Source organism: Gopherus flavomarginatus, chromosome 12, assembly GCF_025201925.1.
Source record: "Gopherus flavomarginatus isolate rGopFla2 chromosome 12, rGopFla2.mat.asm, whole genome shotgun sequence".
Lineage (NCBI taxonomy): Eukaryota > Metazoa > Chordata > Testudines > Testudinidae > Gopherus > Gopherus flavomarginatus.
This window is the reverse complement of record NC_066628.1, coordinates 51794847-51818017: the sequence shown is the minus strand read 5'-3', so window position 1 is coordinate 51818017 and position 23171 is coordinate 51794847. Positions and strand designations below refer to the sequence as shown.

Below are 23171 nucleotides of genomic sequence, written 5' to 3'. Positions count from 1 at the left end.
TTTGATCAAACCACTGCTTTTCATGTGCTGTGTGAAATGTCTATTGTAACAGAGATGGTTCACTTCCTCTTCCAGTTGTATTGTTTATACTTTAAAGGCACTTATGCATTTCTGGTAATTTAATTGAAATCATGACTGCATATTCATTTGAAAACACAACACTAGAGCTGTGTCTAGGATGAGTTCTGCAAACCACTCTCTTGAGATTAAAGTCAGGTTTCCTTTTCAGGCAATTACAGCTAGGGGTTTGACTTATGTTATTACTATAACTATAGTTTAGTTACGTAATTGGGATAGCTGTAGGGCCTGATCCTGCAAAGCCACCCACCTTGGGCCCTTTGAGTTCCAGTGTTCAGGTTCTGAGTGTTTCTCCAGAATAAGATGTGAATGCGGCTCTTCAGAATGCAGCTGTCAAGCCTCAAAATGTTGCTGCAGCAGTCGTACCTCAGGGGCAGTTGCCATGTGACATTCCCCATGCTCACAGCTCAGTGGCTGGCTACTTATCTACAATTCACATCACATGGAGGGGCAGGCTGGGTTCTTAGCCCGTGATGCGTGTTCAGCCCTGTGAGAGAAGAGTGATATGCCTCTCTGGCCAGGCAAAAGCTGTGACTGTAGGTGCACCAGATCTGGCTAGGGTGGTGGATGATGTGAGGGCATGATGGTGAAACTGGCTTTTGGGATTTTGTCTTGTAGGAGCAGGAGCAGCTTTATCTCAAATCAGGCGTTGTGTCGTCCTCTACATTTGAACAGCCAACCCGCTATGTAAAGCTGTGGGTGAAGCTGGTAACACCTCTGATTAAGAACTTCTTTTGAAAGGAGCAAGGATCCTCCTCTGGGTGAGTCTGAAGTTGTTCAGCTCCAGGAAGAACTAAAGCTGAGTTGATTGCACTTATTAATGCAGCGGGAAGAATCAGCCCAATGCTTCCCTTGCACGGGGAAGGTTTTCAGTGCAGTGGGAAGCTCTTTTCCTCAGGGCCTATATTCGATTTCCATTTGAGTGGGTTATATCTCCAATGCATGTTGTAGTCTAGCAGTAACTAAGGATCCTTTTCAGGAAGGGAGAGGCAGGAGTCCAAGTTATCCCCATGCATTGATAAGACTTTCTCTTCTGAAATGTATCTCTTGCAATGGGGACTCAGCCTAGGGTCAGGCCTAGATCTTACCCTGGCCAGCCAATGGGAGACAGTGTGGGAAAATCTCAGCTGCTCTATGCTTTCCTGCCTGAGTTGGGATTAAAGAGGGGAAAAAGTCAGCATTACCTCTGGCTTTTGCTTCGTAAGGATGAGGTTTCCTCTAAAATGCCTTTATCACATGAATGTTTGCTGACACAAGGCCATCTGTTGTCTTTCCTCCTGTGGCAGTGGACTCACCCCAGTTAATCTCCTAGAGTTGGTGAAGATGCTGACTCAGACTTTAACTTTTTGCCAATTTTCATTCCAAAGAGCCTTAGTGTTGGAGCATGTGTGTGTGTTTTCTGGTCCTTTACCTTCACTCAACCTTCTGGTTCTGGGAGCCCAGCTTGCTTGCTCTGGGTAAGTGCCAGCCACCTGCCACATCAGGGTAACTGGTTCTAAACTTCCTTCGTATCCAGGGATTGAAGAACCCCGCACTATTGAGGCCTCATAAATGGCCAGGTCAGCCCTGGACCACCAGCAGCCTGGCAGTTGCCGATTGCCATAAGCATTCCTTCACAGCTCTCCCCCCTCGGCTAAAGTCAGTGTTGACACTTGAAATAGAAGATGCTGAAGCACTGAGGTTTTATCATTTTGTCTTCAGGCAGTTGAGTGCTGCTAGCAGATGTTAAATAGCAAACTACTCCATACAAAAGAGAGAGAGAGGGGTTGGGTTCTTTTGGGTGGTCCGCCCCTAACTAGCAGTGGCATGAAGGCGAACCAAAATCCTTTATGCTCCAAACAGCTACACCATGGGAGCTGGCTCCTGCTTCTGCCACAATGGTTCCCCTCGGGGGTGAGAGGTGAGTTAGCTTTCATGGTCCCTGCACACAGTACCAGCTGTGAGGGGCCTCCTATCCACTGGTGACAGGCGTGCGAACACAAACCGCTTGCCACTCCTAGTGCTTTGGAGAGCACCATTTCTCACCTTTTTTTCTGTGTTGTTTCTCATGAGTCTTGTAATGACTCTGGCTGTATTTCAAAGGCTGGCTGTAGTGTGTGGTCTTCTGGGAGCACAAGGACAGATAGACATCACATCCTAGAAACAGAAGGACATGTGCTTTCTGACTGACTTCCCACCCAGCTAGAAAAATGGGTAGTAAACAGGAAGCATGGCCAGAGTGTATTCTTTATGCAGCCCTGTGGGGCAGGTGCTGGAAGGCTTAGTAGCAGATGCTTAAAGGTTGATCGGGGGACTTGTGTGTACATTTCCAGTGTTGAAGTACAGGCTAGCACGGAGGCTGTGACTGTACCTGGGCTCTCTTCCTGGCTCTGTTTCTCCTTCCCCCTTTTGTCTGGTCTGTTTACTTTGGAAGCTCTTTGGGGAAGGGACTGGAACTCCAGCATGTGGCCCAGTGGGACCTTGCCTACATATGAGCACTGAACAGGCACTAAGTGCTGAGGAAACCAGATGGTCACATACAAACTTGGGGTGTCTTCACTACTAAACGTTAAAGCACTTGAACGTGGCTGTGTAGTCGTGGCACCAGTGCTGTGAGCACTTTAAAACCCCCACCCTCACGAGGGGAGTAGCTCCCAGCACCGGTGCACTGTCTACACTGTCACTTTACAGCACTGAGGGGGGTGTCTTTTCACCCCCCAAGGAAGAAAATTTCAGCACTGTAATGTGGTGGTGTAGACAAGGCCTTTACTTTGGCTTCCTTCTCCTCTTCAGTGCTGGCACGAAGTGCTTTACTGTAACCTGCCTTGTGGAGTCCTCATGGCTGGCACCTCTCTGATGTGTATTGTGACACCAATGCACTGGTGGCCAATTGTTTTATCCACCTGAGCACTAACACCATCATTTCATGAGCACTAACACCATCATTTCACGTTTCTTTTATTGTCACTATTAAAATACTTTGGGGCAGACCAAAAGCTGGGTGGAGTTTCTGACTAATGGGATTAGTGTTGAGCTGGGTGGTACTTTAGCATGTGGAACAAGTGCTTTGCTTAGGCAGTAAAAGTTTAAACCTGTAAGAGCAAAGCAACAGCAGCAAGAATCCACTTAGCTGGCTTCTCTTTTGTCTTCAGATTGAAGGTCCAGACGTAGGTGGGGCCTCGCATGCGAGTCTTGTAGACCGGGCACTCGTAGACGTTCTTGGTGTCCATACGGTCCACAGGGATGGCTCTGATGAAGATGACTGGCATCGAGGGCGTTAACTCCTTCAGCCGAGCATCTGTGATGACACCACTAGGAATGTCCCACCGAGCACCTGCAGTGTTATGGCTTAGTCAGTATACCAGCTGCCATGGGGCGTTTTCAGTCAGAAGGTTCTATTTGCTGTATCTGCTGGGGGGAGAGTTCTCCTGGAAGCATGGTTAAGGGTCAGCTGGAGGACCAAAGGGCTGTACTGAAGTAGCCTGGGCTTAGTCACCCCTAACACTATTACTAGAGTCAATTCTGTCCTTACTCTTCCTCCCCCAGCACCCATGTCAGGGGGCACTGCACAGCTTGGGGAAGAATGGAAAATATGGAAACTCTCCCATAGCATCTGCTGGGCATGGACCTAAGCTTGACAGTACAGTGATCCTGTCACGGCCTCGTCCCTCTGTGTTTATTAGCTGTGAGGGACCGCAAACTAAAGCTGAGAACATTCCCTTCTCACTTAGACTTCCTGCGTCCAGTCATAGCTTCCTTATTTATACAGGAGACCCAAATACTGTCTCTGCTCTGAGGTTCACCTGTAGTTGTCTTGATTTCCAAAATAAATCAATACTAATAGGCACTGTTTGTCTGTTAGATGAGGCTGCCCTCTGCTGGCATGTTTCTGGCAATGACACACAATAAAGGCAACTGCTACCCAAACTGAACTAATAGGCTACTCTATTAATGGGTTCTGTTATTGCAAAATAAATGAGCTGGCTCTAGTTCACACTATGCTCCTGCAGTGCTGACAAGCATGACATCAGTTAGTCCTTGACTACTGCTTGGGGAAGACTAATTGCTACTTCTGACAGTAATGAGTGCATAAGCATTAACTAGGTAACTAGCTATCTGTAGGCTACCTTAAAGTTTAGCAGGGACACACTGGGTATTAAGCAGCAGGAAAGATCAGCACTTAGATCACACAGTGTCAGGTAAAGTGGAAGCTCTGAGTAGAGCTCACAGGTGGGGTGGAATCATTGTTGCAGCAGAAAAGTACAGGGTCAGAGCAGGGCTTGGAGACTAGAAAGATGCACAGTGTAAACCCTGCTAGAAACTGCTGCCTCAAACCAAGCCAATTCAGGAGCGAGGGGAAAGGGCCTGGATCACTTATTGTAGGGCAGGACAGTGAAGGCTGAGATGGTAGGATGGTTGTGGAGAAAATTAGTACATGGTAGCAGGGTACTGGAGATTAACATTCAATGTTCAAAAATGTTTCTGAGGAGCAAAAACTGTACAGAGTCAGATTGTATAGCATTTACCTTCAAGGGGGGAGGGATAGCTCAGTGGTTTGAGCATTGGCCTGCTAAACCCAGGGTTGTGAGTTCAATCCTTGAGGGGGCAATTTGGGGATTTAGTTGGGGATTTTCCTGCTTTGAGCAGGGGGTAGGACTAATGACCTCCCAAGGTCCCTTCCAACCCTGATATTCTATGATTCTAAGTGTGTGCTGGGCTAATTGTTCAGGTGTGGCTCTGCCAAAAAGAGGTGGTCTTATACCTTCCATGAACAGCCCATGCACATAGGAGCCTTCTCGCGGTGGAGCCGTCATATCCTCCCGGTTTTTCTTGGTCACTTCCACTGAAAGACACATCTTGTCAAGTGGCCATTCATTCTTTCTGGCCATGGACTGCATGATAGCTGTGAGAAAAGACTGGGGATTGAAGAAGCCTGCCAGCCACACTGTTGTAGGTAGTGCAAAGTCAGTCGTCCAGGCCTCTAGTTCCTGAAAAATAAAGCAGCAGCAGCTTAAAGCCAAGTACACAGGCTGTGGTGCATCTGTTGAATTGGTGGAGTGATACATTGGACTTGTTACTGCATTTTGGGAGAACTGTCTTTACAGCCTCTCTTTGATTTAAGACCCTCATCTTCATCGGATTGCGATTTCAGGGGGGACAGTTGTGAAAGTAATGGCACGTGGCAGACAGAGGAACACCTGAAGTAAGTTTCCAAAGAACAACCCTGTCTCAGCTGAGCCCCTCTTTGGTCTGCGATGCTGCAGGTGGACAGGGTAGTCACCAGGGAGATGGCACCAAGCTGAGACTCTTTGGAAAAACTAAAGCTTTGTCTTCAGTGGGGCTTTGCATCAATTGCAGCCATTGCTGCCGCTGCACCACTGCATACCTCAGGTGCAGGTGAAGAAGGTTGTGCTTTGCACCAGAAAAGCAGCTGTCATGAGCTACCTTTTGGGGTTTGTACTGATGCAGCTCCATTAAGCGGCTGGACATTAAATGCTGGAATCAGGGCAAGTTTATAATGAAGATTACAGATTTAGAATGAGGGTTCTTGCTCTTTACTGTTTGGTTCTCCTTCGGCACCACCCACCCTGGTTTGTAATGCCAACTGTGTGCTTGAGAGAAAAGAGCCACACTCCACCTTCCCTCCTTCTTTGAAAGCCCTGAATTCCAGGCACGAATTGAGGCAAGAGGGACTTGACATCTCTTTAGACCCTCAGTTGCAGCACTGAAAGATGATGTAGCCCTGGCTCCTAAGTGCACTTAGCCCTTCTCACTTCAGCACTGTGCTTTCAAGCCATGGTGAGCTCAGCAGCCCAGGTTCATGCAAAGCAAGCTAGATTTTTCTGGGCTTTTGAGAAGTGTTTGAGCTCAGATGCTCTTTTTAGTACATAATTTAGATCCTTGCAAGCAATGCAAAGCACCTTCACATGCCTAGCCCTGGCCAGACAGCAATATTTGTTCCATGAGCAACAGTTTGGAGAGAGATCTTTGGCCCACAAAGGACCATGAAGAGAGGCTGGAGGTGTAGCAGACTCACCCGGACCCGAAGCAGGAGGTCAGCATACCAGGCTCCCAAGCCAAGTAAGGAGGGGTAGGCCTGGTTTGTCCAGAAGTCAGGCACATTATCATAGAAGAGAGCATTAGACAATTCCTCCATGTCTGTTGTGATTGTCAGCTCCCCCTTTGAAAGAAAAAGAACCACGGTGTAGTTAAGCAAGAACTGGCCCATTGTGTTGGAACCTCCTTTGTGAGCAAAGCTCTAGCCAAGCTGTCACATTACCTGTTTCTGGAGTTGTGAACATTATAGCTTGGTTTACTGACAGGGAGCAGGGCCTATTTTTGAAAAATAGGACATTTCCCATCATTCCTGGGTCTGTCTTTAGTCTCCTCCAACAGAGAGGGCCCCATCCCTTATACCTGGGGCTCTACAGCGAGTCCAAGGGAGTTCCAATTTCTGTTAGAGATTTCTCCCCCATAAGAATTGGCAGGGACACAGAGCTGCTTTTTTCAAAACAAGCCAGCATTTTAGGCAACTGGGACATAGCCTTTGAGTCCTTAGGTCAGCACTGAAAAGCCACATGTAAGACAAGCTATCTCAGCAGAAGCAACTGCCCCATCATCCCATGGCCTCTGCAATCCAGCTCAGTCTCCCTCAATGTAGGTGTTTGTACCTTTGTGCACATGCACCCACTCACTCAGCTTTTAGGCTGCAGCAAATCTGCAGGCTTCACAATGAAGGAAAGAGTAGTGTTGGCTGCCTTACAATGACTCTGTAGTTAGAATGTGCATTGTAGTGAGTGGCAGAAGAAGAGAAACTCGTAGTAATCCAGCAGCTCACATTACCAAACCTGAACTGAACATTTAATTCCACTGACTTTGTTTGTAAAGGCTGGTATATTGAAAAAACCCAAACACGCACACAACCCAGCAACATTACCTAAGTTACTACCATGGTGTAAAGCAGTATCGATGTCACACACCTTCAGCCCCAAATTTAACTCTTTCAAAGAGCGCCTCATTTCATTTGTCAAGATGTTCATTCTTTCACATTCCTGAAAGGCCACCACAACATAGGGGGTCTTCTCTGCTGCTTTAGCCATGATTTCCAGCATATTAAATGGTTCCGGTAGCTTTTCAATGATTTCATCTAGGACTTGCTTGACCTATAATACGTAACACCAACAAACATTTTTAGCAAGGGAACAAATTCCATGTACAGAGCTTGGACAGGTCATGGAAAATGTCATTCTTCCATTGATTTAACATTTTCAGTCTCCTGAAAGAATTTATCACTAACCTTTAATAGCCTAGAATTAAATTGGCCAATGAACTTGGTCTGTAGAGTCCCCCAGAGCCTTAAAATCAAGAGAGAGTGAACTAGGCAAGACTGGACTTGCCCCTGAACAGGCTAGCGCTCAAAACCATCAAGGGTTGAAGTGGCTCCTGTTCCATTAAGTAATGAAGCTGGTGCTGCTCCCGTGACTCTGAGGATGAGTGGCATGGTACAGCAAAAACCCAACACAATACACCTTTCAGCTCACCCAGGGGAATGGCTGCAATACCCACTGCCTGATTAGGATACAGCCCACTCTGTAACAACCTTTTATGTACTTGAAAGCTGTTATCATGTCCCCCCTCTCACCCCGTTGTCTCTTCTCCAGACTAAACAAACCCAGTTTTTTCAGTCTTCCCTCATAGCTCATGTTTTCTAGACTTTTAATCATTTTTGTTGCTCTTCCCTGGACTTTCTCCAATTTATCTATATCTTTCCTGAAATGTGGCTCTCGGAACTGGACACAAAATACTCCAGTTGAGGCCTAATCAGCACAGAGCGGAAGAATGACTTCTCGTGTCTTGCTTACAACTCTCCTGCTAGTACATCCCAGAAAGATGTTCGCTTTTTTTGCAACAGTGTTACATTGTTGACTCATATTTGGCTTGTGATCCACTATGACCCCAGGTCCCTTTCTGTGGTACTCCTTCCTAGGCAGTCATTTCCCATTTTGTGTATGTGCAACTGATTGTTCCTTCCTAAGTGGAGCACTTTGCATTTGTCCTTGAATTTCATCCTATTTACTTCAGACCATTTCTCCCTGCAGGACCCCACTTGATATGCCCTTCCAACTCCAGATCCAAAGCGCAGGGTGGATAATGTGCTTTGGGAACTCTTTGGTTCCCCCAGTGGTGGGGACGAGAAGCTCCCAGATGCTTTAGGGCTCTTGCAAAGCTGAGTGCAGGACCTGAAGTGACAGGAGGTGGCTGCCAACCAGTGCAGCTGGAGGAGGAGGAGATGTAGCTTTGAAAAAAGGAAGCCAGAGAGATTAACCATTTCCTCTCTCTCCTGCCCTACTGAATAATTCAGGAGGCTGCAACTCTCTGAAGCCATAAGCAGGAGTGCCCCTGTTCAGTTACTGTGCTAGTCCATGGTAGCAGTGGGAAGGAGAGCTTGGTCAAGAGCACTGAGGCACAAATGTGCTTAAGAGACTGTTGGAGGTTCTTTCATTGGCGAGAGATGAAGCTATTACAGGACGGAGCCTCCTCCTAGTTCGTGTGTTTCTTCATGAACAAACCAGGGGCCGTAGCAGATTAATTCCTGGTTAGTACTGAAGGACAGAAACTTTTCCTACCTTTTCCTCTCGGGACACACCCGTCCCTCCTCCAGCATCAGACTCCTTAGGCTGCATTTCCAGAACTGTACGGAAAAGCTTTTCAGACTTGACAGTGAGGAAGCCAATTTCGGCATTGGGGTGGAGCCCGTAAAGGTACGGGCTCTCTGGGGGGAGGTTCTCATCAATGTATTCATGATAACCCTAAAAGGCAGGGCAGAAAGCAAACACTGAGTGAGTAGACCCCTATTTCTGGACAAGGCACTTAAAGCCTTTGGGCTCATCTAGCCCCACTCCGTCATGGAATAGGCGTCTTTGATGTTCCCGCCTGCAGAAAATCTAAACCATCTCTCACTCTCCCACTGAGGGTGCTGTGGACTTACTGCCCTCCCTCACTAAGAGGTTTTTACTCATGTCCTTTCTCAGCTTTGTCCTGGTTTATTACTGAACTGCTCTTTCTTGTCCTGCCACTGTCCGCCTGGGAATCTCTCCAGGTTTCCATGGACTCTCCCTAGTGTCTCCTTATGTCATCTCTATGGGGTTCTTTCCAGGTTTTGCAGGGCGGTGCTCTTATCACACATACATCCCCAAGAGAGCCACAGCCTTTTGGCAGGTGCAGTGAACTGTGGAGCTCTCACCCCATAGAAGAGAAGAGCCTTTCCTCACCTTGTAATCTGAGTTGGGTGGAACTAAAAACCCTGGAGCCAAGATCATTTCTCCTTCCAGCGTCTCCACCCGGATGTATTCGCTCAGGTAAGTTCTACACAACCTGCGATCCCAGTCATCTGTGATGTGTCCCCCATACATAATTTCACCAAAGAGATAGCGAAGATCGTCCCATGGAACCTAGACGAGATGCCAACTCAGTGCAAAGTGATTTCTATGGAATGTTCTGAAAAGTCCCAGACAGCAGCGGGAGGCTTCACATGTCAAGTTAGCTTTGCTGTGCCCTCACCATGCAAGGAGTGGGGAGGGGGGGGGCTGAAGAGCAGCATGGAACCCGTACTTTCTTGACCATGTTCACTGGGGATTTCACCCCTTTCCCAGCACAAAGACAGCCCCCCAGGGGGCGGATGAGCCTTGCATCCAGATCATGTCTCTTTTCATTCCAACTGAATTTAATTAAGCTTTTGCCACTTCCATAACGCCAGGAGCAAGGAGTGTGCTTAGGGTTACCATCCATCCATATTTCCCTGGACATGTCGAGCTTTTTTGTCTTTAAATAGGCATCCGGGAGGAATTGGTAATAAGGTTAAAAGGTCCAGGACTGTTCCCCCTCCCTTTCCCCCCATACAGAGTGTGGTGCAGCATGGCTGATTGGGCAGCTGGGCCTTATTGAGTTGCTCCCATTGGCCTCCAGCAGCCAGAGGCCCCCCCCCCCCCGCTCCCCCCTCCAGCACTCTGAAGGGGCGGGGCTGTGTGCTCTGCACCCTGGCAGTGTGTTTTGCCTCCACATGGAGCCAGCAGCTCAAGCGGTGTGGTGGTAAGGGGAGTCTCAGGGGCAGTCAGGAAGCAGGAGGGGTTGGATGGGTCAGAAGTTCTGCGGGTCCTGTCAGGGGGCAGGGGTGTGGAGAGGGATCGGAGCAGTCAGGGGACAGGTTGGATGGGTCGGGAGTTCTGAGGGAGGGGGCAGAGAGTGGTTGGATGGGGCATGGGAGTTCTGGGGGTCCTGTCAGAGGGCAGGGGTGTGGATAAGGGTTCAGACAGGTAGGGGGTGTGGTCTTGGGGGTCAGTTGGGGAAGGAGCTCCAGGAGGGGGTAGTCAGGGGACAAGGAGCGGGGGGGAGGGGTTGGAGGTTCTGAGGGGGGCAGGAAGTGGGAGGGAGTGGATGGGGCGGGGCTTTCCCCGTTCCTCTTTTTTGATTGTTGAAATATGGTAACCCTAAGCATGCTCCTCCCCTGGCTTGGGATCTGTGGTTTCATTGCTGGGAGAGGTTTTGTCTTCCAGCTGGATGTGCTCACATTTCAAAGGAAAACACTGAAAGGGGGGAGGGATAGCTCAGTGGTTTGAGCATTGGCCTGCTACAACCCAGGGTGGGGAGTTCAATCCTTGAGGGGGCTACTTAGGGATCGGGGGCAAAAATCTGTCGGGGGATTGGTCCTGCTTTGAGCAAGGAGTGGGACTAGATGACCTGAGGTCCCTTCCAACCCTGCTAGTCTATGATTCTAAGAAGGCTGGACAATCTGAGCACACCCTGCTGCTGCCTGAACTGATTTGTTAAATGTCCATCTTTCACCAATCTAGGGCCCCTCACTGGATTCACACACAGCCTGCTGCCAAACCAGCACACCACCCCTGCAGGCTTAAGACCACATTCGATCTCTGTTTTCAGACAAAGGCTGCCCCACACTACTCATTGAGGGTGAGTTGCAGTTCACCTTTAAAGGTTCCCCTGGTTTTGCTATGCCCCAGCCCAGGGACATACAGCTCACACATCAGCCAGCTGCTGTTCAGTAGTGGGGCAGCAGCAGAGAGATCCTCCCCTCAAACCTGTGGAGCCCCCGGCAGAGCCTTCTTCAGTCCAAAGGCTGTTGGAGCCCTGTGCTTCCACATGCTTCCCCCCACCCAGGAATCACAGAATCACAGAATATCAGGGTTGGAAGGAGGTCATCTAGTTCCACCCCCTGCTCAAAGCAGGACCAATCCCCAACTAAATCATCCCAGCCAGGGCTTTGTCAAGCCTGACCTTAAAAACCTCCAAGGAAGGGGAGGTCTAAGCAGCACCCTGCATTTCCCCTGTAGTGCTGCTTTTTGTAACCTGGGGACAATCACTCTGACTTGCTGATGTTAAACAAGCACATTCTGACCTTGACATTAGCCTCCAGGTAATTATACAGCACGTTGATGGATATAGTCAGATCGCCATTGTTGAAAGGATATGACCGATTCCAGCCCTGTGCACCAAACTTACGCCTTTCAGCTACCACTGCGTGAAAGTAGCAGAGCGCAAACAAGATGCACTTAAATTCAATTTCTCTGGTGCACATTTCTAAAGTATCCTAAAGCAGAAGAAAGAGGAAAAGAACATGCTTGCATGCAGAAGAGGAAATGTACCCAATGGGTGTCTGAATGTAAAAAAAACAACTTCTCACAACTAGCCAGCAGAGACGGAGCTGAACCTTCTTTACCACAAAGTGCACACAGGTATCTCAGCTTACGCATGCTCTCAATAGCTCACGTGTTGTCTCAGCAACATTGACTGCTGCTTGCCCAGAATTTACTCATAGTACATTGAAATGTGTGAGAGGGAAACTCCTGGCCTTGTCCAAACACCTTAGGCCTGGTCTACATCGGGTGGGGGGGGAGGAGGAATCGATGTAAGATACGCAACTTCAGCTACAAGAATAGTGTAGGTGAAGTCGACGTATCTTAGTTTGACTTACCTCCCGTCCTCATGGCGTGGGATTGACAGCTGCAGCTCCCCCATCGACTCCGCTTCCGCCTCTCGCCCTGGTGGAGTTCCAGAGTTGACGGGGAGCATGTTCAGGGATCAATTTATCACGTCTAGAGGAGATGCAATAAATCGATCCCCAATAGATCGATCACTACCTGCCGATCCGTTTGTGTTTGTGATGTGATGTGTTTATAATCTGATGAGAAATGACCTCTTAATTCTAACTGTCTGCTCATTTTAAACTCTGGCACTCTATCAGTGAGTTTAACCCAAAATATCAATAATAGTAATTACTACTACAGCTACTGGTCACATGCCTCTGTAAAAGGTTAGTTGTGGTGCTTCAGAACCAGGCAGTAGAGATGTATTTTGATCAGGCTTCTTCCTAGAACTGTATTATCTGTATTGTCTCTGATACTTATGCATACCAGGGTGACCTACAGTTCTTAATTTCAGAAGCTCATCTTTTGCACCAGGCCCAACAATGCTTAGATGTAGGAAAAAAGCATATGCTGAGCTCTATTAATAAATTGGAGACCTCATCTGTGGTGAAGGGCCCTTCCCTGCACTTAGTACCTGTGTGTGTTTGAGGGCCAAGGGCAGTAGGGCCCTTAAAAAGCTTCACCTGGTGGAAAGATTCTACCAGTTCTGGAACTGGTTGTGGAACATTCTAAGGCTACACACCATAGCATGCTGCAATTTTCCATTATTTACCGGCAGAGAAGAAATGACTCGTAATGACAGAGTATAGTATATTAGCCTACAAATAGAAACTTGCAGCCAGTCAAAACACACAGCTGCAGTAGAGTGCTTCTATAATCAGACAGGTTTGGCATGACCTCACCTCATTTAATTATTTTTGAATATTGCTAAACAGGACTGTAAGGATTACAAATTTACTCTGTCCCTAGTAAAATCTTATGTTATGGGAACACTGGCAGGAACACTGGGAGATCTTTCGTGGCCATCACAAGGGTACTTTTCCACTACACTGCAGAAAGCTCACACAAACCTTTGGAAAAGCCCTGTAATCAATGGCAATGTGGCGATGCCTTTATGAAGGGCTTCAGTATCAGCCTAGTGCACTGAAAGGAACAGAGCTAAGAGGAGTCAGACTAGATGACTTAGGAGTAAACTCTGAATCTAGACACTAAGAAATCCATTTCCTAGGCAGGCTGCACTCTCCTGGAGAGAAAAGCCCGAAAAGAGAGAGGCCTTACAACTTCTAATAAAGAGCTGTGACTGCAGAAAAAACGACAACAAAACAAACCCAACCAGCTTTAAAAAAAAAAAAAAATCCTGTCATCTGAATACCTGAGTGAAGAGATCCAGTGCTTTGTGCAAGTTAGCATGCATGCCAGTTGGTGGCTCATTGGTAATTTTAATGGCATTTTCTAGGAGTCCTTGAGGAATAATATGCGTGTCTGGAGTGGGAGCAGGTTCTGCACTCATAAACACCCTGTAATCCTCATGGCTGCCAATGCTGTATCTCTCAACCTTCTTATCCAGCGTGCTCAGCCACTTTGAAACCAGGTGGATATTCTGCAACACACACAATTTGATTTTACTTCTTGCTCCCAAAGTTGAATCCCGTACAGCCGAAGTCCCTCACAGTGCTAGGTGGGAAGTGCTGTGCTGGAGGAGGTGATGCTATTCACACCTCCTAGGCCTAGCAGCCCTGAATTGTTCACAAGTGGGAGAGATATCATTGGCCTGCTAAACCCAGGGTTGTGAGCTCAATCCTTGAGGGGGCCACAAAGGGATCTGGGGCAAAATCAGTACTTGGTCCTGCTAGTGAAGGCAGGGGGCTGGACTCAATGACCTTTCAAGATCCCTTCCAGTTCTAGAAGATAGGATATCTCCATTAATTTACTGTTGTTTCATTGGGATGTGATACACTGACAAGGCCCCATGTTTCCTCCGGTGACTTAGTCACTTGTTTAGATTTGATACAGGTCAGTGGAAGCTGCCCACCAAATACTGTAGTCAGTCTCCTAGGATTTGTACCCATCATCATCTTTTAACATTTGGAATAATAGAGTGGAAGGCCAGAAGAGACCATGAGCAGCATCCAGTCTGTACTCCCGCATAACACAGGCCGCAACTTCTGGTTGACGTAGAGCAGTGGCTCTCAACCTTTCTAGACGACTGTCCCCATTTCAGGAGTCTGATTTGTCTTGCGTAGCCCAAGTCTCACCTTACTTAAAAACGACTTGCTTACAAAAATACAAGCGTCACAGCATACTATTACTGAAAAATTGCTTATTTTCTCCTTTGTACCATATTCTAAAATAAATCAACTGGAATATAAATATTGTACTGTACACGGAAATGTAAGTACACAGAACAGTATACACAAGTCATTGTATGAAATTTTAGTGTGCAGTGACTTTTTGTGTAGCCTGTTGTAAAACTGGACAGATATCTAGATGAGGAGATGTACTGGAAGATCTCTGCGTAGCCCCTCGGGTACGTAGACCTGGCTGAGGTAGAGCCCCTCTTTAGAAAGAAATCAAGCCTTGGTGTAAAGCTTCCCAAGTAATGGCGTATTCGCCAGAGTTCTTCACTGAAACATTAGAAGTCCTTTACTAAATGATATACAGCCCCTGCTTCACTCAGCACTGTGATACTCTATCAGCTGGATGTCCCTGAATGCACGGCCTACCGCCACAATCGTCTTCGCTTCTGCTGGCCCATGGGAGCTAAAGATCAGATGCAGCAAATCATGCTGGGTGGCTGGTGATGTACTCCAGAATCTAACCAACCAGGAGAGAGGCAGGACTTTTCAATAATGTGTGTTATGTAGAACGCTTTGCACTGACATTGAGAATTTCTGAATGTATAATGGGCTGCTCTAAATACTATTAGATTACTATAGAAACAACAAAGGTATAGCAGAGAACCAACAATGCAATGGTGCTTCTAATACCTGAAGAATGACCCAGTGTCCTTCAATAGCAGCCACATCCAGAGCATTTTCTGCCACAACTTCCTGTCCTTGCCCTAGAGACACATTATGGATTTTTCCATTGTCAATGGTAAAGCCTAGCTTTCTTCCTGGGGGAAAAAATCCACAGGAATACATTAAAAATAAATAAATAAATAAAAATCCGAAAATTGCATACGTCTGCTCTTTATTGATAATGTTTTCCATGACTACCATGCTACAGATCCTACTGTTAGTGAAGGGAAATATTGATTTACCCAGTGCCTCTACATCTTTCAGTGGGTCAACCCCTGGAGAGAGGATAAAGAATATTGCAGTGGATGGGCTGCTCTCTTCATATGATTTAGAAAATTCAACACTTCTGCCTTCTACAAACTTACTTCCCATCTTCTCTTCCACAAAGTTTCTGTGAAAAAGAAGTTGATGCACAATTAGTCCCAGACTTTTTACAAATAACTTGCAGGACTAGGCCACATGTTTCTACGGTTGGCCTTGAATGCAGCTCAGGGCATAGGTTTTAAGTACTGTATGAAAACTGAAAATGTTCCTACAATGGCTTAGTAGGTGTTAAGGGCAGGGAGTGGAGCTGCAAACCAAAATAATGCATAAAAATTTAATCTGAGCAAGGAAATCCCAGAGAAGAGCTGATAACAGAAAAACTGGATTACACAGCATGCCTGGAGCACTTCTAAGGAAAGTCTCTGGGCCAGATCTACATCGTCACCTTGAATCTTTAGCTTGTATAACACGCACACCTCCTGGGTGTGGTGTTCCATCCCATCTAGTGGCACCAAGACCACTTAGTGAGAGAGAAATGAAGGAGTTGGCTCTATTTAACTCATGCTGTACAGGCTACTGTACTAAGCTCCAGAGACCCCAGGTTTGATGCCACCCCCCCACCCCTAAACAACCGGGAGTCTGTCAGTGTTACAATTGCACAGGCAAGAGAGTTCCCATCCCCAGCATAAAAAGGCAGCAGCGCCACACCTCCAATGACTTTATACATCCCGTCAGTCTGCCTCTCAGCATTGCCATCTGCCAGGGCAGCCTGGGACAAACAGGCAGCTTCACACCCCCCCCCACCCCCGCCCGAGTGTTCTGCGGAGTTCTAGTTGAACAACAACTGCAGCAAGTGTCTGCTCTAGATACACAGCGGGGCTGGAGTGGGAAGCCCTAGCAGTTGCAGTGAGCATAGAGGAGGTCTCTGCCATTACGGCTGGCTGCAGAAAGGATGAAGCTGAGGTGGTGGGGTACATGGCACATGCTCAGGACCACCACAGGGCGCTGGTGTGGCCTGGGTGCGAGAAGCTGGATGTCTCTGGGCACGAGTCCCACAGGACATGCTGGCTCTTCATAAGGGGACTAACAACCATAACCCCCCTTTTTAAAACACCCTTTTGGAAGCCTATTACCATGCGACAGGCCACATGCCGTCAGCTCTCTGCCTCACCCCCAAGTCGCAGGTAGATGCAGTTACTGCACAGCTGCACGCACCAACATGTCCCATTTCTACTGCACCACCGTGACATGCCTCCCCGGAATCACTGTGCATAGGCATGTCAGGCCCCTTCTGGGCACTGACGGCACAGGGCCCTGCAGGAGCACGCAAGAATACCTGACTGCGTAGGTCATTCTGTCTGGCCTCATGCACCTCATCATACACAGCTTCTGCAGAGCTGATTTATTCTTCCATTCCTTCGGGAACACTTCCTTCTCTGGCGTCTCCGACTCAACAAATTTTTTCCATCGCTTTGCCGAACCTTCAATGTCACTGTCTAAATTCTTGAACTCATCCATATCTGAGAGGACCTTCAAATACATGAGAAAAGGACCAGCTGCTTATGTGTTCTAATGTCTCCTCCTGCTTTGTGACCCAGTGGGATTGACTTGCTGGAGACATTGTGGCTTTTCACAGGTGTGGCTGACAGCAGACTCAAGTGCTGAGTGTTTTGTACAAACTGTTGCCAGTTACATGCTCTAGCCCAACACCTGGTAGCCTTTTATTTTTATTTCGAGTTAATTTAAGTGATGTAGTGTAAAATCACTGACTACAGCTTTCTGTGGCATCAGGCCTAGGCTGTAACCTTTCAGTATAAAAATACTCAAATACTCTGTTGAACACTGACATAATCAAGATATTTGCTGCCATCGGAGAAAATGAGGGTAAGATGTGGTTAGCATTGGATTCCTGTTGTGGGGGCTTGGGGGTTCTTGTGGAGCAGGTGGAGATTTTGTGATGCACCCAAAATCTGCTAACAATTTAGTCTGTGCAATTATGCAAGAAATGAGAGGCACATGAAGGGTCTGCTGTGATAATGGTGATCCATGTTCGCCATCCCTCCAGCCAGAAACCATCTTTCGAGACAGGCTAATAGTGGCATGTACAGGAGAAACTGAAGAGGGAGACATGTCTGAAGCACAGAAGAGAGGTATCTAAGCTACAGACATGGCCCAGTTGGTGGTGCTGGCCCAGCCAGGGAGGCAGTGTAGGCACAAGGAAGGGAAGGATTAGATTGAAAGTATCATTTTTAAATTCTCAACATCAGGATCGGGATTTTTTAACACTGTCGTTCTCCCTCTAGATCCTATTCCAGTTGCTGCCTGTGACTTGCCGTATTCTCTAGGAGTGGAAGTGTGGCTCGCTCCAGCACGTGCCCACTGAAGCCAATGGGAGGTCCCAGTCTGGAGCACAGGCATACCGTGCAGTGGAGAGCTGCCACATGGCTGTGTGTATATCTATGGGCAACATGCGTAACTCAGGGACCAGTCAAACAAATATGAACAATGTTGATTTTAACGCTGATACTTTCACAAACAAAAGGGACGTCCCTGGGTGATGCTCTGGAACTGTTCCCCACCAAGCCAGTCAGGACTTTGGGGAGCCTCCTCTCCCTTGGAGCAGACTTGTTCAGGGAAAGAAGTTCACACATCTTCACCTCCTGGGTCTCTCCTTGGAGCGTTCAGCATCCTCTGCCCCTCCGTGCGCTTCCCACAGTGAGCCCACCCCAGCAGGGTCCTGGGGAAGCCACAGGGTCCTGCACCCCCACTTTGCAGTCAGACGTGACTCTCAGCCAGCCAGTAACACAGAGGTTTATTAGATGACAGGAACAGGGTCTAAAACAGAGCTTGTAGGTACAGTGAATGGGACCCGTCAGCCGGGTCCATCCTGGGGCCCAGTGAGGCAGACACCCCATGTCTGCCCTCACTTCCAGTCCCCAGCCAGCTCCAAACTGCCACCCCCTCCTTTCTGGCCTTTGTCTCTTTCCCAGGCCAGAGGTCACCTGATCTCTTTGTTCTCTCACACCTTTAGCACCCCTTGCAGGGGGGAAGGGCCCCGGCCATTAGTTGTCACGGAGACAGTGTCTTGGCCAGAAACTGAGGGACCCACACAGTAGTCAGAGGAAACATTAAGAACAGTCCCACTTCTTCACAGCCGCTGCCCGGCAACACTTCAAAGCCTGGCTTCTTAGCTTTAAAACGATACCAACTCGAAGATGCCTTCCCAAGTGATACTGGGTTACACAGTGCTGCATAATTGACTGCTTCTCATGCCACCTTCTGCTATGGTGGCTACTCTGGTGATCAGCTGATTATTTGATTAGGGGTTTTCTAATCAACATTATTTTTAGATAAATATTCCAATAACGTGCTTGTTCCACAGTAGCATTTTTAAGAGCTGCAGCTCCCAAGGGTGTTAGTTTAACCAGTAATCTCCAGCATTATTACATTTATCCTGTCTCCTGTTTCAACCTGCATATTAGTGGCCTCACAATAGTGTGGCCTGGTTTACTGACTTCCACGGTGCAGTGTCTTAGGCTATTCTGTGTAGTGTTTACAACAGCAGAATTTGTACAAAATGTTACATTCTTCAGACACACCTTAATTCCTCCCCATCCTTGAGATTGTAAGAAATCCACAGGGGACGTCAGTCCAGCCTTGAATGGAAAGCGCAAAAGAAAGTCCAGTTCCACCGGGTTCACTTCTTTCTTCATTAACAAGATCTGACAAGAAAGCAGAGATTACAATGCTACGTGAGGCGTCTTGCCCAAAGTTACATTTCTGAGCAGCATGCGTTGTTAGCAGAACTGCTGTGTGTCACAAGCTCTGTGTTCACACATGTTGGGAAACTGGACATTGCAGAAGTGGTGCAGACGCATGGGCTCCCGGAGGAATGGGCTGGACCCCTCAGACTCTGGCAGTGGAATGCTCTGGGGGCAGTGCCACGTTTACTGCATTTCTACAGAGCCTCACACAATGGGGCAGGGACCTGGCTGGCCTCTTGGCGTGATGCCACTGTAAATGTTAAATGCATAACAGCAGCAGCACTGGAGAAGGCTGTTGGCCTGCCCAGACAAGCCCAGTGGGACCAATGATGGGGCCACGATGAAGGGAGGAACCCCTGTGGCTTTGCACTAGCATTCCATTTGGATCATTACTGCCGGGCTGGATCAGTCACCTTCCTGCTTCTCCCCTGCATTCTACCCAGTGCAGCCATAAGGGTCACCCCTTTCCTGCTGCTCTGACCATGACAGCCCCTTCCCCCCCTGCCCCAGTCTCTTCCTCTTTGGTTCACCCTCATTCACACTTGGAGCAGCCTGCCAAGCATTTCTCCCCACCTCCAACTCGCTTCTCCCAGGAACAATGACATTTAATCATAGACTATCACAATTGCTACCTTGTGTTCTCCCAGAGCATCTCAACGCCGCCCCTCCCCACGTGTGTGGGCCCAATCTTGCCAGCAGGGCTCAGCGCTCACTTACCCAGCCAGCTCTCTGGAAAGCAGTGGGATACTCCACTGTTGAGCACTGGGGTGAAACCCTGGCCCCATTAACATCAGTAGGCATCTTGCCAGTCTCTTCAGTGGGACCAGAGTGCCACACAAGGGCTTGGTGCAGGAATCACAGAGTGAGATTCTGTGCTACACAATTGGCTCGAGCATAACGGTCCTGTCTGCTCTCACCAGGTGTTGGCAGAACTGGGCCCCGGGATTCAATGCAGCTGAGCACATTCTCAGGCATCCTAGTGGATACATGTGTTGGGGCCTGAACCAAAGTCCCCTGAAGTCTGGGGGAATCTTCCACTGACATCAGTGGATTTTGGCTCAAACTTTAGGATGTAAATTCTTTGAGTGAGAGCGTGACTGACTGAGCCATGACTGTAAAGCAGGGTGTATTTACACACCATCCAGAAGATAATTATTAAAGCTACAATTTTGGCATGGAGCTCAGAGTGCTCATGGCAATCGGAATGTTAATAAAGTCTGTGACCCTTGCAATGATGGCTCCTGTGGGCCTGGCTCTCTGCTCTGGGCCACGTGGTCAGAGTGCCACTGGAGTCTGGTATCTCTACCCTTCCATAGCTGGAGATTGAGGGGCAGATGGGCCAAACTTGATTGGAGCAGTGACCTAACACATGGGGTCGCAACGCCCAGCTCTGCGGGACAGGAACTGCCAGGGCAGGTGGGCTCACACTCCAAAACCCCTCCCCACAGGCTATGACCTTCCTTGACTATGAGATTTTTCCCTGCAGCTCTGACGTAAAAGTTTGCATGACAAAATCATAATAATAATAATTAAGGCTAATATGGGGGACACATGCTTTGCCCCAGAAATAAGAGACCACCATGTATTACATATCTGAAAAGCTGTATTAGCTACTAATTTTAACTGGGGTCCAGTGTGTTTGTCCGTATTACCTGAAAGGCAACTTGGGCCATGAAAATGAGTTTGTCTCTCTCAAAGAGTCCCCGTGCAGTGTATACGAAGACCGAGTAGGTGATCTCATCTGTTAGGTTTATCACCCGTTGCTTCACGTCTTCAGCGGGAAGAGTTCGCTGGATGGCCTTCTCAAAGACTACATTGAATGCCTAGCCAGAAACAGTCAGAAATGACTGACTCGATTGTTGTTTTCAATAAAACACTCAGAAATGTAGCAACAATGACCTTTGTGAATATTTTGAAAATCTATTCAGTTACATATAACCGTCTGCCCCATATTTGTTAGTTACCTTTAATGAGAACTGGTAGATGGGGTCAATTTTGTTGAGGTCATTCAGTATAAAGTACAACAAGGATGCCCTTTCTGCAGCTGGCCTGTAGTTTTCTCTAGCTTCATTAATTTTAATTTCTGTAATTTTAGCTTCTCTCACCTTAAAAACAAACACGATGTTAGTACAGCAGCTTTGCATGTCCTGGAAAACAACATGTCTCCCAGTCCTCTCCCCTGCTTTGACAGAGTTGGACATCAAATTCATTTTCTAAAAGAAACTCTGTTAGTTTCACAGTGTAACCCATGGGGCAGCTTTCTTACTTTTTCCTCAATTTCTATGGCTGTTTGCTTTGTTGTCTCTAGATTCTCCACCAATGCGGTATCTCCCAGGAAGTTTCCTGATGCAGCAGAGAGGCGAGCAAGCAAAGAGTCCTCCAGCTCTTTCAATAAAATCTTAAATTCATTTTGACTTTTTGTGAGATTTGCCTACAGCATCAATGCACAAAAGAGGAAAATTAGTTAGCAAGGGATTTACAACTAAAACTTTCATAGCATCAGTTTGGAGTGATTTAAACTAGGTACCCTTGACAGGCACAATAGAATAATGCACCAATTAGCAGGTGCTAGTGTTGGTTTTATGTTCTTTTGCATATCAGTTTAGTTCATAATGTAGTTATGGGCTGTATAAGTCACTGAAGAAATGACTGAATGTATTCTATGTTTACAGTGTTGCTGTAGTCATGTTGGTCCTAGGTTAGGAAAGATAAAAGATATTACCTCACCTACCATTTCTCTCGGAGTGTTCGCTACGTTTTGTTTAAAATAGATTAGCTGGGCCTGCTAACCGCACCATGACTTGAGAATACCACTGCAACGCTATCATAACTGAATGCAACACAGGGGAGAGGCAGGCCCTTCAGACTGAAATCACAACGTTCTGACAACCTAGAGAACCAGACAGGGCAATGACTCTCCTGGCCCCTTATGGCAGGGTTGCAACTCCAGAATGATATAGTCAGTTTAATGCATTGAAATAAAAATGATTGTACTGCACCATCTCGTGTGGCTTGCTGAGGTTGAAGGGACCTGATGCTGCTTCCTTTTTTCCAAAGGGGGCAGAGTTAGTCCATATAATTTGTAGTAGATCATGTGTTGTCTATTAATCACTGTTACATGGAGAAAATCTATCAGCCCATTATCACTTTTATTGGCACTGGAGATATCCTGGAGAAAGTACCCAGCATAGATAACAGTGAGTCCTAATTAGGCCTCGGTCAGTTTTCTGCAAACAGTGTAGGTCTGGCTGGACTAGCAGGTGTGTTTCGCTATTTGTAAGTAAAGCTACAGCAGGCTCTACCATGCTACCTTCTCTCCAGTATAGCATTGATACCTTCAGTTGCTCTAGGTCTGGCCTCTCTTTTGCAACCACTGCTGCCAACAGCTGATCCTCCAGTCCATCTCTGGTTACCAGGAAGTTAATTAAAGTGCACTGAGCCTGCATCTCTGGCTTGTAATGGGGGTTAAAGTATTTGGTGTGCAGAATCAGACGAAAGTCTGGATGGTACTCCACTTCTTTATCGCCTATCTTAATGTATCTGTTTAATTAAACAAAAAAGTGACTTTTGGTAAGTGCTAAACCATTTGGCATTAAACAAACCAACACAGACACTATCCCTCCTACCAATGCCCTAACTGCTTGTTATGAGAGATTCGTTACTTTGAGCCCCACTTTACTGGGGCATATACAAATACACAGCTCTGCAGCAGAGCATCGACTGGGATTGTCCCAGCAGCTGGAGGCAGTGAGGTGCCCAGCTCCTGTTGGACTGCAGCAAGATTTGAGCATTTAACTCCCTGAGATGCCTTTGCAAATGCCAGCCTGACAGTCTCCATTCCAACACAGCACAGCAAAGAGAGGGCCAGGGTACAATAAACCCATCAAGCAGTGACTCAGTCAGGCTCTGACAGGTCAATGGGGAAATTCTTGCAGATGTCAATGGGTTTTGGCCCAGGTGCTAAGGCAGCCCCTTAGTCAATCATTATTAACATCCCCACCTCTGTCACACAGCAGGAGGGAGTTTTCAGAGTGCTTTGAATGGAGAGCTGGAAAGGCCTGGAGAAGGGACTTGAGATGGGCACAGAAGCAGGAGCGGGAGAAGGGACCAAGGTGTGAGGGCAC

At 47.5% G+C, this 23171-nt stretch overlaps 2 protein-coding genes across 2 annotated transcripts in view; one reads left to right on the top strand and one right to left on the bottom strand.

Moving 5' to 3' along the window:
* PGS1 (phosphatidylglycerophosphate synthase 1) overlaps positions 1 to 3989 on the top strand; it is a 36935-nt gene extending 32946 nt beyond the window's left edge. The window contains exons 10-11 of the mRNA XM_050919962.1: positions 697 to 839; positions 3210 to 3989. Of these exons, the coding sequence (XP_050775919.1) occupies positions 697 to 816 (120 nt within the window). The 3' untranslated portion in view covers positions 817 to 839; positions 3210 to 3989. The remainder of the gene's footprint in view (positions 1 to 696; positions 840 to 3209) is intronic.
* Positions 2465 to 23171, bottom strand: part of DNAH17 (dynein axonemal heavy chain 17) — a 103247-nt gene continuing 82540 nt past the window's right edge. Inside the window, exons 65-80 of the mRNA XM_050919908.1 lie at positions 22383 to 22587; positions 21314 to 21478; positions 21012 to 21152; positions 20700 to 20870; positions 18883 to 19005; positions 16620 to 16813; positions 15262 to 15410; positions 14987 to 15114; positions 13372 to 13599; positions 11471 to 11662; positions 9330 to 9509; positions 8685 to 8867; positions 7038 to 7220; positions 6095 to 6238; positions 4820 to 5045; positions 2465 to 3391 (exon numbers count right to left, since the gene is read on the bottom strand). Coding sequence (XP_050775865.1) covers positions 3144 to 3391; positions 4820 to 5045; positions 6095 to 6238; positions 7038 to 7220; positions 8685 to 8867; positions 9330 to 9509; positions 11471 to 11662; positions 13372 to 13599; positions 14987 to 15114; positions 15262 to 15410; positions 16620 to 16813; positions 18883 to 19005; positions 20700 to 20870; positions 21012 to 21152; positions 21314 to 21478; positions 22383 to 22587 — 2860 coding nt within the window. The 3' untranslated portion in view covers positions 2465 to 3143. The remainder of the gene's footprint in view (positions 3392 to 4819; positions 5046 to 6094; positions 6239 to 7037; positions 7221 to 8684; positions 8868 to 9329; positions 9510 to 11470; positions 11663 to 13371; positions 13600 to 14986; positions 15115 to 15261; positions 15411 to 16619; positions 16814 to 18882; positions 19006 to 20699; positions 20871 to 21011; positions 21153 to 21313; positions 21479 to 22382; positions 22588 to 23171) is intronic.